The sequence below is a fragment of the Ictalurus furcatus genome, chromosome 3 (genome assembly GCF_023375685.1).
Source record: "Ictalurus furcatus strain D&B chromosome 3, Billie_1.0, whole genome shotgun sequence".
In the NCBI taxonomy this organism is placed as follows: domain Eukaryota; kingdom Metazoa; phylum Chordata; class Actinopteri; order Siluriformes; family Ictaluridae; genus Ictalurus; species Ictalurus furcatus.
The window spans coordinates 1,292,393-1,305,589 of NC_071257.1; the positions used below are offsets into that span (position 1 = coordinate 1,292,393).

A 13,197-nucleotide genomic window follows, 5' to 3' on the forward strand; every position below is an offset into this window, starting at 1 on the left:
TTTGGACGTGTGTAAGGATGACGACATCACTCTCGGCCTTAGGGTCAGGCTTGAAAATCCGCTTGTAAGGTAAAACACAAAGGTGTGGGAGATAGTGTGTGTGTGTGGATACCGATCTCTAATATTTGTAACCGGCTCATTCTTGGTGCACATGAAGGGAACGGTGAGAACATAATGACCAAGCTGTTTAGCCTGTGGGACTTAGGAAGGAACTTTGAGAGGGGGATAGACTGGGAACGAAACTGTGACAGACAGCGAGACAGAGAGGACTGAGACGTGAGTAGGGGGAAGAAACGCAAGGAAATTAAATACAAAGTTGCGTATTTCTGCTGCCGGTGAGGTGATCATCCTGACCAGAGCTGAATAACGTTTACTTGAAAACAAGCAAGCCCTACTCAGACCAAACAACGCCTCGGTCAAAGCGTCGCATTATTGAAACCGTGAAACATAAAACTAACTGTGACGATGGCTTCCAGGAGCACTTCTCCAAACAAGCTAAATGTCAGAAGCAGTATGAATGTTCCATTCAATTCGGTTTTATCTGTTCAGTGCTTAGGTATCGCTAGACAGCAGCTTTACATAAAAACCATTCTGAGATGACACAAGGAAGAAGCCAGATTCAAAACATTCAGTGTGAGGAGATACGAGTGAATAAGAGTCCTACAGTATACAGGTGAAGTAAGGGTGAGACTTGGGCCTGTTTTTTGTGAAATGCAAATCTTTAGAGTACAGCAACAATGAAAAAGAAGTAAATTATAGCAGATTTAGGATATTCTAACCCCAACTTCTGGATATTGGGTGCTAGCTTTTTTTTTTTTTTTAAAGAAAAAAACAAAACATTGTGCCCACTTCCGTCTCTCCTCAGTAGCGTTATTCCAGGTAACACAGGAAAAGATGGAAGTTGCCAACCTAACAGATGGCCTTACTTTATTACTCATTCAACTGCTGCTAACAGCTTTTTTTTTTTTGGAGATAAACCCACCTGGAGCCGTTCTGTGCCGGGCGCTTGCTCCAGCTCTGACAGCACAGTCCCTGCAGCTACGAGCCATTTCCGGATCCCCTGCAGCTCCTCACACACCTTCGTCCTCTCTTCCATCTCCGCCTGAACTACCTTACGGCCCTGGGTACTCCTGGACTTTAGTCTGCAAGACGTAAAGGTCAAAGGTTTTTCAATACCTGGGAAGATTCTCTCAGAACACACCTGGATAAACTTGGCAGCGTGACTGGAGCTTGGTGCGTGCATTTGAGTTTGGTGCATGCATTACTATTGTCCTAGTGAGCAAGACCAAAGTAACCACAACCAAACCCAACTGGTTTCTATTGGCTCAAGTTCGACACTACTGAATCTTCCAAAAAAAAAAAAACTGTCACAGAGATAAAGTCGGCATGAAGTGACGCAAATGCACATCTTTTTTAGCCCCCCTCGTCCTTTCCCCTTCAGTGAATCCATCTTTTTCCTCCAGGAAAATATTACTGACGTTTGCTCCAACCAGTGCTTTAACTGAAAAAATCAGGTTTTCAGGTGTCTCCCGTATCGCCTAGCAAGAAATAAATCTAAACCATACGTTAGCACCTCTCCCTTTGTGTAGGGGTAATATACCAAACATCAGAACCCTCATCCTAAAAGCGTACATATCAGAATGTTTCAAAACAGATAACAGAGTATGTAGAGAAGAACAGCATCATCATTTTGGATAAAAACAGAATTTACTTTGAAATTAAAAACAAAAAAGAAAGAAAGACACAAACCCATACTTACACAGCCAAACTAACTGCAACCGAGTCCTCGTTTGTTCCTCTGGAATGTAATAACGAGGTCCGAATCTGACCCAGTTTTGACCGTTACGCCCAGAGTGGCAGTAATTTCATGACATGAACTTTGCAGGACGTGAAAAAATATTTCTACCGCTCTACAACGAGTAAACCAACCGTGCGGTGAATAAATCCGATAATATTATTAATAACACATAAAATGGATGGAGACCTCTAACCTGTGATAGCGCTCTTGCATGGTTTGCAGCTCCTGGCACAGTGGAATGGGCGGGGCTTGTTCCAAGTGGGAGGGGACTCTCAGAAGCCTAGCGACTCGCAGTTCCAGTGCAGACAGAGCTCGATGCTCGCAGTCCAGTCTGTCCTGGTATGGTGACCAAAACTGCAGCAGTTCCTGAAGCTCCTCAGCAGTAGCTTTCTCTCTGCTGCTCTCTGGCAACTCAGCCTCCATCTGCTCCAGGACAGACGATGCTTCCTCCATCTGTGAGGCAAAAATCCAGCGTACAAGCTCACAGGCAAATTCGTTATTCGTTCCCTTGTTTTAGGTAAATGCTTCAGAGGGAACAACTTATTAAAACGTGGCCACGAATTAACTAAAACGAGAGAACGAATTAATAAAATGTGGGAACGAATTCTAAATTCGTGGCCACGATATTATTGTTACCCGCTGTGTCATGTGTGTAAAAGGTTTTTGCCATATATTTTGTATAACGTCAATAATAAGTTTATTGCAATAAGAAGTTTATGAACTTATATACAGTCGTGTGAAAAAATAAGTACACCCCATGAAAATTTTTGGCTTTTTTGACATATTTGGTCGAACAAACCTTTGATAGAATGTATCACTTTTATTAATAGGCATTGTTTCAAAGAGGGTCAAATGTTTGCTTGCCCAAATACATAAAAAAAAAAAAAAAAAATCAACAATTTCCATGAGGTGTACTTATTTTTTCACATGACTGTGCATATTGTTATGAACACCGTATACTATACAAATATTCCAAAGGTTAAGGCTGAGGAGAAGGGGGATACATTTGTAACTTCTTTGTATCAAATCACGTTCAAGCCGGTCGAGATGCGATGTAACTTACACTCTTCCCGATGCGTATCCATTCCTCTCCCCTCCACACCGAGTGTGCGAGCAGATCTCTGGCGCATTGCCGCAGTCTGGCCGCCTGACCCCAGAGGGAGTTTACAGCATCGTCCCTGTTGCCACGGCAACCCTGTACTGGACACCACTCTCTCAGCTCATCCAGTTTGCCAGGCAGAGTGTCGATCTCTTTAACCAGTGTCTGAACAACCAAGGGGATAAAACTCGTTTGCTTTTTAACACCAAAATAATACCTTACCTACAGGATGCATGCCGTAAACACTTTCCTTACTCTAAGTTTCTCTTGCTGGTCACGGCAGTCCGTCTGAGAGGTGATTTTTTTAGAGGCGCACTCCGCCAGGGTTGTTTCTGAGTCCCGGACACGTCGGCACAGCTCTTCGTAGCGCACACGGGTGTTTCTCTGGCTGTTAACACACCTTAGGGAGTTGGGAACAATTACAATAACTGTATAAACTGATACTGATCGAGGACAAAAAAAAAAAAAAAAAAAAAAACACGTTTCAATGACTACGTACCTCTCTAAAGCTTCCAGTCTCAGCTGGGCCTGGGCTTTAAGAGTGGACATCCGAACCAAGAGGCAACCTAGAATCTTAACTTGTAATTCTTCTACCTTCTGCACTGAAAATAAGGGACTGAAGGGCGCAAGAGTCTGAATTTCGGCAAGATGGGATTGGAACTCTTTGTGCGAAGTTAACAGGGCGTGTTGGACGTCCTTCAGCCTTTCTGAACAGCTCCTCGGTGAGCAGAGAGACGGGAGAAGAGCGGATTCAGTCCTCTGGAGGAACTCACCAGCACTTCTGACTCCTCTAGAATAGTTTTTCAATGACTCCTTTGCTTTGGACAGGTCCACCTAGGAAGAGAACGTGAAAATTAACTTACAGTTCATATTTCAAATTCGTATAGTTTGGATTCTGTACAGTTCTTACTTACCAATCTTCGTTCACAGTTGTCTAAGACCATTTTAGCCAAGTCTGCAATGTCCTTAGCATGTCGAGAGCCCTGCTGGTGTCCGTTTCTGATTTCCAAAACCTCCAGAACCCGCATTCTAGCTTCAATGTTCTTCTTAACTTTAAGGAACTTTCTGAGCTCGTCTTCAACGGCTCCCTGGTTAGACTCCACCTCATAAGTCTTCTCCAGCACCTGATTAACCTCTTTGAGCAAACGGCGTACCACTCTTTGCTCCGAGAGGTAATTTATTTCTTTCAGAATGTCCCATTCCACAATGTGAAGGTTATTTCGGATAGCCGTCTCCCAAGCGTTAAGACTGTCAAGGTTTTGTTTGAGCCTCTCTTGTTCGGTAGTTAGCTGAGCCGGATAAAGGTCCTTTGAGATGTTTGTAAGTTCATCTGATGCCTCCTTGTACATAAGTTTGATTAGAGGAATCTGGATAAGAAGAGACTGACAGATCTTATAGCGTTCCTCTTTGCCAATGCTTTCATCTGTCGTCTTTGGGACGTAGACCTCGACGTTTTCCCGAAGATCCTCCGCACGCTGCTTGAGGCTGAGGAACCTTTCGTGGATTTGAGATTTAATATGAAAAGCCTTCATTTTATGATGAAGCTCAGAGATCACACATAGCAGCTCTCTGCTCTTGCCTTCTGCAGAGGTGTTTATTTGTTCAACCTGAAACTTGTGCTCTACGAGCACGCGTTTGATTGGCTCAATGGCAGACAGAGTGTCCTTAGTGATGGGAAATGTGTGTCCATTCATGTCCATCATTATCTCTCTCAATTTCTGCTCCAAAGAAGCCATTTTCTGTTCTGATGACTCCTGGGTCTGTAATATATCTGTTATCTCCAGGATGGAGGATTTCTCATAACTGATGATGCCCTTTATATCTTCCTCAAGCTTGGTGAGTTTCTCATACAGCCATGCGTTCTCAGAGATACTAAGCTCAGAGGTAATGTCTTTACTCTTCATCAGCAAAGCCTCCGCGATCCCGGAGTGTTTTTCCGCCTCACCGAGTGTATCCTGACACTGCCGTAACCTTCGATCGAGATCTGCTGCGCTCAAGCTTTGGAAATCCTCTCGAATCAGAGATTCCTTATGGAGGTGGCACAGAATCCAGGAATCCACATCAGCTATCTGCTCTGAAATCTTCTCCCGAGTCTGAAGACTCAACTGTATTTCTTCCATAGCAGTGGCTAGTTTTTCTGCTGTCGATTTCGACAAACCTGCCAACAGCTCCAAAAAGGAAGTGACCACAGGAACATCGGGCTCGTCAAGATCCGGGATCAACTCGGTTACCTCCTCGGTCAGAGTGGTTAACTGTATCTGCTTAGAGGTCACCTCTGAATGCAGCTTCTTCAAATCCTTGATTTGTCGATGGACTTCTTCTGGAAGCAGAGAAACCTTCCTTTGCCTATTCTTAATGTCGTACTCCGTCTTCTTGGCCCAAGCTAGGGCTTCCGTTATCACGTTGATGATTTTGACCATAGCTGCGCTGTTGCTGGTCGGGATTGAAAAAGCCAACTCCTCACCAATCAGATCCAGGTGATCTTTGATACTCCATAAGCCCCGCTGTATGTTATACACCTCACTGACGAAATGACATCCTTGGGAGAAAGCTTCAAAGCTTTGCTGGAGATCAGAATATCTTTGTCTGGCAGCTGTGAGCTCAGCGCCGAGTTTAATCGTCTCTTGCGCTCTCTTGCCATCCCAACCAGCAGATGAAATCCGAGGTGATCCCAAGATCTTATGAAAGTTCTCCATATGATCTTTTAAGGTATTGATATCCTCTAGAAGGTCGAAACTCTCTCTGGTATAAGCGCTGACATTATGCAAGGTTCTCTCAGCAGATCTCTGCAGCGCCTTCCATTCGCACTGCAAGATGCTCTGTTGCGACTGTGCTGCTGCTCCCTCAGGCTGGCTGAGGTGCGGTGATAGCTGGGAATGTATTTGGATCAGCTCTCCAAGAACTGTCCTCTCCTGTTCCATAGACCTCAGGAAGGAGCGCAGTCTCTGCTCCTCAACAAAGCTGCTTTCGACCGGACACCTTCAGATGTATGGTACGAAAAGAGAAAACAATTAGGAAGTTCAGTAATGTTTGGGCCAAAATGAAATGATGTACTCAAGGTGAATTCCAATGGAGAATGAAACAAAAGAAAAGATAAGGTAGCTTCATACGTCTCAGTTGGTAGCTGTCGTTTGAATGCATAGAGCTAGGCTAGTACGAGTGAATACATAACATTATATAGAAAGCAACTAAAGCGCTTCTCGAATACTTACATTTTCAAGGACTCCAGTTCGCTTGCCAGTTTCTCAAGAGTAGCTTTGGCTTTCTCCATTTGTCTGTCATAGTCAATCACCAGCTGCAATTGAGCCTCCTTGGTGTATACAGTGCCAGATGCATCCCACAATGCCTCTGTCCACTGGCAGCTCAGTCGCTGCATAGCCTCAGGGTCGTTGGATGAGCCAGCGGCAAGAGCGCTAACATCACCGTTAACGTGATCTTGCTTTGAGATTGAGGAAACTTGCTTCTGAGCACTCTGTCTGCAAGACTGATCATTAAAACGTTTCATTTAGAGACCACGTCCAAGTATGTGAATTTAAAAAAAAAAAGACTTTCTTGCTAACTCACCTCAGCCTCTTCTACTTGTTTGGCCATATCTGTGGGGTTGAGCACTGCAGGACAGTTACGGCAGCTCAGTATACAGAACGCCAACCTGTTCAACTGGGCCTCAAGGTCGGCGTCAGAGGTGTTGAGAATGTCCAGAGGATCTTCATAAGGCCTGCTCTGTGGTCACAAAAAACATAGAGGCAGGGTTACGTGGCTAACTCTGAAAGTGATCGGATTGTATACGTGTAATATTAGTTGGGTGGTCTTGTCGATCCACCAATTACACAAATATAGCAGCTCTGAGTAGTACCTCAATCAGCAGGCTATTTGGTCGTGTCTTAGACATTTTTTCAATCTCAGTGAAAATATTATTCATCGTAGCACCAAGTGGTTCTTCTTCTTCTTTTTCTTCTAACGCCTCGGACACGTGAATACTTTTGGGAACTGAAGCATCCTGACTGGGGACTTCTGATTTGTCTGCATCTTGTACTTGTGCCTACAATTTAAAGATACGACGAGATAATTCAACGCGACGTGTTAAAAACCATGCAGTGATTAGTGAACTTGTGCAACACTGTTGACGATGTTTAGGCTTAGTTAGTCACTAAATAGAACTCATTCAAGACATTCAAACGCCGGGTATTGTGGTATTCTAGCTATGCCGAAGGTGCCCCAAAATGAGAAAAATTGATTTCTTTTAAAGGAACCAAGAATTAATAGATAGAGAAGCTCATCCATTTTTGCCAGAGGGTTTCCTAAGGCCTGCTCTCTCAACATGTCCCCTATCTGCCCAAACATCTTGAGCGATCGTCATCTATCCGTGACCTCGGCCACTTGCTATGCCATCGAACCTTATTAAATAGCATTTTAATCTAATTCCTGGACATTAATATCTTATACAAGACTTTGGTGCCCTTCAAGAAGGCTCAAGATTGGTGGGTAGGCTTTGGTCGCTGGGACTCTATAAAAGAAATGGTCATACAGGCACTACTGAACCTATTTCAGACTAAAAACATTGCATGCGTTATATAAATATATTCACAACGAAATCCTACCAGATTCCAGAGTATGTTTATATTCACATGGAACACTAAGCGATGTGATTTAACAGTCTCATCGCAAATATCTCAACTACACTCCTTGAATCTTTGGTAAAGGATATCTATTAACGTTACTAAATCTGTGGTAAACATCATGCAGAATATGTGCATCATGCAACAAAGTCAAGCAGATCTTCCACATACATGCGATTTCCTGTTACCTCAGCAAAACTGATGCTTTCAATCCCACTCAAGCCCTCTGTAGATTCCATGCAGAGAGCAGCGCATGGCTCTTTCTCAGGCTGATCAACTTTAATGATTGGTTGGCTCTCAGCACTCTTCGTTTTTTCTATGTTCCCGGTTGGTGGGATCGGTTGGATCAGTGGCTCTTCTATTTTAATTGGAATGATATCAAGATCAGTTGTAGTTGTATCCTTCTGGCCTATTGGTGTGGTTGGTTTAGGTAGAGCTTCTTCAGGTTCTATGCTAACAGATGATACTTTGATACTTTCACGCTCTACTTCACTATCTTCTTCTCTCAGAGTTGGTTCAATCATACTCTCCTCCTGTACATCAGATTGAGAAGCTTCAGTAACTGTATCACTCTTAATTTTGCTACCTGTCCTAATTGGAGGTGTGGGCTTCACCAGTATTTCCTCTGGCTCCTGGGGTTTGGAAACCACCGAAGAAACGTCGCTTTCAGCTTGGCTTGCTTCTTGCCCCACTGGAGTACTCGGTTTTATAAGATCCTCCACATCAGCCCTCTCTTGTGTCATGGTCTTGTCCAAATGAGTGCTACTTGGGAATTCACCCTCTGTTTGTTTAGGTACTATTTCATCCACATTTCTGCTATCTCTCCTGCATGTCGGCGGTGTGAGCTTCACCGGTGCTTCTTTTGGCTCCTGGGGTTTGGAAACCACTGAAGAAATGTTGCCTTCAGCTTGGCTTGCTTCTCGTCCCACCGGAGGAGTCGGTTTTACAAGATCCTCCACATCAGCACTCTCTTGCATCATGGTATTAGCCAAATCAGTACTGCTGGAAATTTCATTCTCCATTTGTTTAGGTACAGCTTCCTGAACATTTATGCTATCTCTCCTTCTTGTTGGAGGTGTGGGTTTTACCGGTGTCTCCTCTGTTTTTTGTGCTTTATCTATGATGGAAGAGTCACTTTCAGCTTGGCTTGCTTCTTGTCCCACTGGAGGAGTTGGTTTTACAAGATACTCCACATCAGCCCTCTCTTGTGACATGGTATTGTCCAAATCAGTGCTACTTGAAAATTCACCCTCTGTTTGTTGAGGTACTATTTCATCCACATTTCTGCCATCTCTCCTGCATGTCGGAGGTGTGGTCTTCACCAGTGCTTCTTTTGGCTCCTGGGGTTTGAAAACCACTGAAGAAATGTCACTTTCAGCTTGGCTTAGTTCTTGTCCCAACGGAGGAGTCGGTTTTATAAGATCCTCCACATCAGCACTCTCTTGTGTCACGGTCTCGTCCAAATCGGAGCTACTTGGGAATTCACTCTCTATTTGTTTAGGTACTATTTCATTCACGTTTCTGCTGTCTCCCCCTCTTGTTGGAGTCATAGGTTTTACTGGTGTCTCCTCTATTTCTTGGGTTTTATCTATGATGGAAGATTCACTTTCAGCTTGGCTTAGTTCTTGTCCCAACGGAGGAGTTGGTTTTACAAGAACCTGCACATCAGCCCTCTCTTGTGTCGCAATCTTGTCCAAATCAGTGCTACTTGAAAATTCACCCTCTATTTGTCTAGGTACTATTTCATCAACATTTCTGCTATCCCTCCTGCGTGTCGGAGGTGTGGGTTTCACCAGTGATTCCTCTGGTGGAGGTGGTTTTACAAGAGCCTCTTCGGCAGCTCTGTCTCGTGCCACAGACTTCTCCAAATCACTGCTGACAAAAATGTTACAGGCCACTGAGTCACTCACATTTCTGCCATCTCTCCTTGTTGTTGGAGGTGTGGGTTCCACCAAAGTCTCCTCCATTTCTTGGGTTTTAAAAACCATGGAACGGTCACTTTCGGCTGGGCTTGTTTTTCGTCTCACTGGTTGAGTTGGTTTAATAAGGGGCTCCTCAAGAGATTTCTCTTGCGTCAACGAGTTCTCCAAATCAGTGCTGCTGGAAATTTTGATGGCTACTATGTCACTCACATTCCTGCTATCTCTCCTTCTTGATGGAGGTGTGGGTTTCACTAAAGTCTCCTCCATTTCTTTGATTTTATCAACAATGGAAATGTTGCTTTCAGCTTGACTTGCTTTTCTTCTCATTGGTGGAGTTGGTTTTACAAGAGTCTCTTCAGCAGCTCTTTCTGGTGTCACCACAGATGAATTCTCCAAATCACAGCTGCCAGAGATTCTACTGACCACTGTGTCAGTCATATTTCCGCTACTTCTCCTTCTTACTGGTGGTGTGGGTTTCAACAGCGTAGCCTCTATTTCTTGGGCTTCTGACCCAAATGAGATAACATTGATTTCAACTTGACTTGCTTTTCGTCTCCCTGGTGGAGTTGGTTTTACAAGAGGCTCCGCGAGAGCTTTCTCCTGTGTAAGTGTCTTCTCCAAATCAGCGCTTCTGGAAATGTTGATGGCTACCGGGTCGCTCACATTTCTGCTATCTCTCCTTCTTGCCGGAGGTGTGGGTTTCACTACATTTTCCCCGACTTCTTGGATTTTAGAACGCACCGAAACAACGTCACTGTCAATTTGACCTGACACTTTTCGTCTCACCGGTGGAGTCGATTTAATAATTGGCTCCTCAAAAGCTCTCTCTTGTGTCACTGTCTTCTCCAAATCAGTGCTACTGGAAATTTTGCTGGCGAATTCTTCATAGGCCCCATCACTGACATTTCTCTCTCTCCTTCTTGTTGGAGGTGTGGGTTTCACTAATTTCTCCTCCATTTCTTGGATTTGACTTATTTGGCTCCCTTTTCGTCTTACTGGTGGGGTTGGTTTTACAAAAAGTTCCTCAACGGCGCTCCCTTGCATCACTGTGTTTTCCAGTTCAGCGCTCTTAGAAATTTGACATTCCATTTCTTTAGATATGGTGTCTCTTACACTTCTGCTATCTTTTCTCCTTGTTGGAGGTGTGGGTTTCACCAGTAAATCCTCTGTTCCTTGGGGTTTGGAGACCAGTGGAGTGATGAAGGGACTTACATCTGAGCTTGTTTTTCGTCTCACGGGTGGAGTTGGTTTTTCAAGAGATTCCTCAACAGCTATCTCTTTTGTCCTTGTTTTGTCCAAATCACTGCTGTCAGACACCGGGTCAGTCAAAGTTTTGCTATCTCTCCTTCTTGTTGGAGGTGTGGGTTTCACCAGTGTCTCCTCCACTTTTTGGGTTTTGGAAACCACTGAGGTGCTGTCACTTTCAACCTGACTTTCTTTTCGCCTGACCGGTGGAGTTGATTTTACATGAGGTTCCTCGACAGATGTTGTTTTACTCACCTTCTCCTGTTCAAGATGTTGATTCTCTGCCTTCTCTTTTTGTCTTCTTTCTGGTGGGGGTGGAGAATCGAGATCCAGGGAAAGCCTTTCATCTCCTAACTTGTCCTTATGTCTTCTGTTCGGTGGAGTTGGAAGAACCTCTGTAGGTGGTAATTGGGTTCGATCATGTTTGCATTGTTGACTGGTTGGTATGGGAAGATTAGGGGAAGATTCTTCCGACTGGACCTCTGAACTGACTGATAACCTTTCACTTTCCTTAGATTGTCTGGTTGGTGGGGTTGGTTTAGTCTCACCTTTCACTGTTGTCGTTTTTGTGCTCTCAACTTCCAGAATTACTTTACCCACTTCATCCACTAGCTTGTCTTCACTACTGAAGGATAACCTCTCTAGTTTCCTTCTAGCTGGTGGAGCTGGTAATGTCCTTGTGATCTCTAATGTCTCAGATTGTTTCTCAGCATTCAATACTACGCTCTGTGTGTCTTCAGTTTCAACTGATTTTTTACCAACTTCTTGTTCAACGTTTTCTGCAACTTCAAGTTCGGAAACGTCTGTTGCTGCTCTGCCAGGTTTACTTGTAGCAGCATCAAGTGCTGGAACGTTTGTCTCGGCAACTGGTTCTCGACGTATCTCTAGTCCTCCTTGTCTTTCCAGAATGATGCATCTGTGTTGGATTTCTCGAGGACCATTATTTACATTCCAGTGTTCAAGTGGTTCCATCACTCTCTGGACCTCCTGTGGACCATTGTTTGTTGTCCAGGTTCCTTCTCTCTCAACGTGTGTGGTATTTGGTTCACTGTTCCTGGTTAAGATTTGGGTCTCAGTTGTTTGCCCAGAGATTAATAGAGTTCTATCAGTGTTTTCCTCAGAGGGTTGACTTGATTTAGGGGAATCAACATTCCCAGCATTTTCCAGTTCTTTTTGATCGGGAGAGAGACTGCCAAATTCTTTTCTCATTTCTTCTGATGTATCCAACCTTTCCATTTGTTGAGACAAAGTGATATCATAGCCAGTGTTTGAAGCGGAATCAATTCTCCCTGCATTATGCTCAATTGAGCCAGGGACCACAGTAGTATGAATACGTACTGTGTCTGCATCCAGAATTAGTGCAGCTATTTTCTTTTGTGGCATTTTACTATCTTCGCTCATGAGTTCACAGGTATCAGAAGTCAATGACCGCTTCCTATGTGCTTCATCAACTGCATCAGATTCTCCGTCAAGACTCTGAACATATATCATCCTCTTGTCGCTTCCAATTGAGTCCTTATGTTTTCCTTCCACGGATATCTCGGCATCAAGGAGTTCGTCACACGAGGCAGGTAGTATCTTTTCCCTTCCCTTCATCTGAATTTTCCCTTCACCGTCTGCTGGACCAATTGCAAATTCATCAACTTCTGGTACTCTGTCAGACCGCACAGGCAAAGCTGTGGTAGACAAACCATCAGTTTTAAGTTCACTTGAGTCGAAATGCAGGGCTGCCAGTGACCAGTCTGCTGTTGGAAAGTCCATCACTTCTGAAATCTCCTCAGTGAGTCCTGTAGGTATCTCTCGGTCCATGATTGTGGAGACAGGCGTGTTCAGTGGAAGTGCTCTTTCCTCCAACTCTTCACATGGTTTTATTCTCTCTGTGACAGCTTCTAAAACATGAAGATCAGCATGCAGAGACTGAATCTCTGTTTCAGATACAGTGACATCAGTGGGCTCTTCTTCTTTAGGGGTTGTAGATAATGTTGTGGCTGGGAGATCATCGGTTTTGAATTCAGCCCGGTACTCACCTACTGCAGACACCAGCGGTGGTTCTGCAGTTGGAGATTCTGGCAAGAATTCCTCATTAACTGTCATGGAAACCTCACAGACTCCTGATTTTTGTTCGGGTGCCGTAGTCAGAGTGTCATCTGAGTCATCGTCAGCCAGAAGAACATCTCGCACTAACGTTTCCAGTGGCTGTTCTGCCTTTGCTGGAGTTTCTTCAATAATTGTCATGGCAACATCTCTATGCATCATTTCAAAAGGCTCAACCACTGAACTTTCAGCACTGGCCACCGGAGCAGAGGAAATATCTTGAGGCTTTGACCAATCAAACTCGACCTTTTCGGTAGCATCCAGTGTGCTGGGCCATTCACAGGAAACCTGCCAGGATGCCATGACAGAGAAAGCTTAAAACAGAGACTAAACGTTTAAATAATGACCCTGATCCTGGCAATTTAAGACGAAGAAGCTACAGAAGCCAAAGCTAGACAAGTTAAAGACCAAAAATGCACGAAT

General features: G+C 44.2%; 1 protein-coding gene across 1 annotated transcript in view; it reads right to left on the reverse strand.

The window, feature by feature from the left end:
• Window positions 1-13,197, reverse strand: part of syne2b (spectrin repeat containing, nuclear envelope 2b) — a 99,004-nt gene that overhangs the window by 54,803 nt on the left and 31,004 nt on the right. Inside the window, 10 exon segments of the mRNA XM_053620149.1 lie at window positions 983-1,142; window positions 1,992-2,251; window positions 2,862-3,062; window positions 3,153-3,297; window positions 3,397-3,731; window positions 3,812-5,876; window positions 6,110-6,381; window positions 6,462-6,617; window positions 6,751-6,936; window positions 7,702-13,062. Of these exon segments, the coding sequence (XP_053476124.1) occupies window positions 983-1,142; window positions 1,992-2,251; window positions 2,862-3,062; window positions 3,153-3,297; window positions 3,397-3,731; window positions 3,812-5,876; window positions 6,110-6,381; window positions 6,462-6,617; window positions 6,751-6,936; window positions 7,702-13,062 (9,141 nt within the window).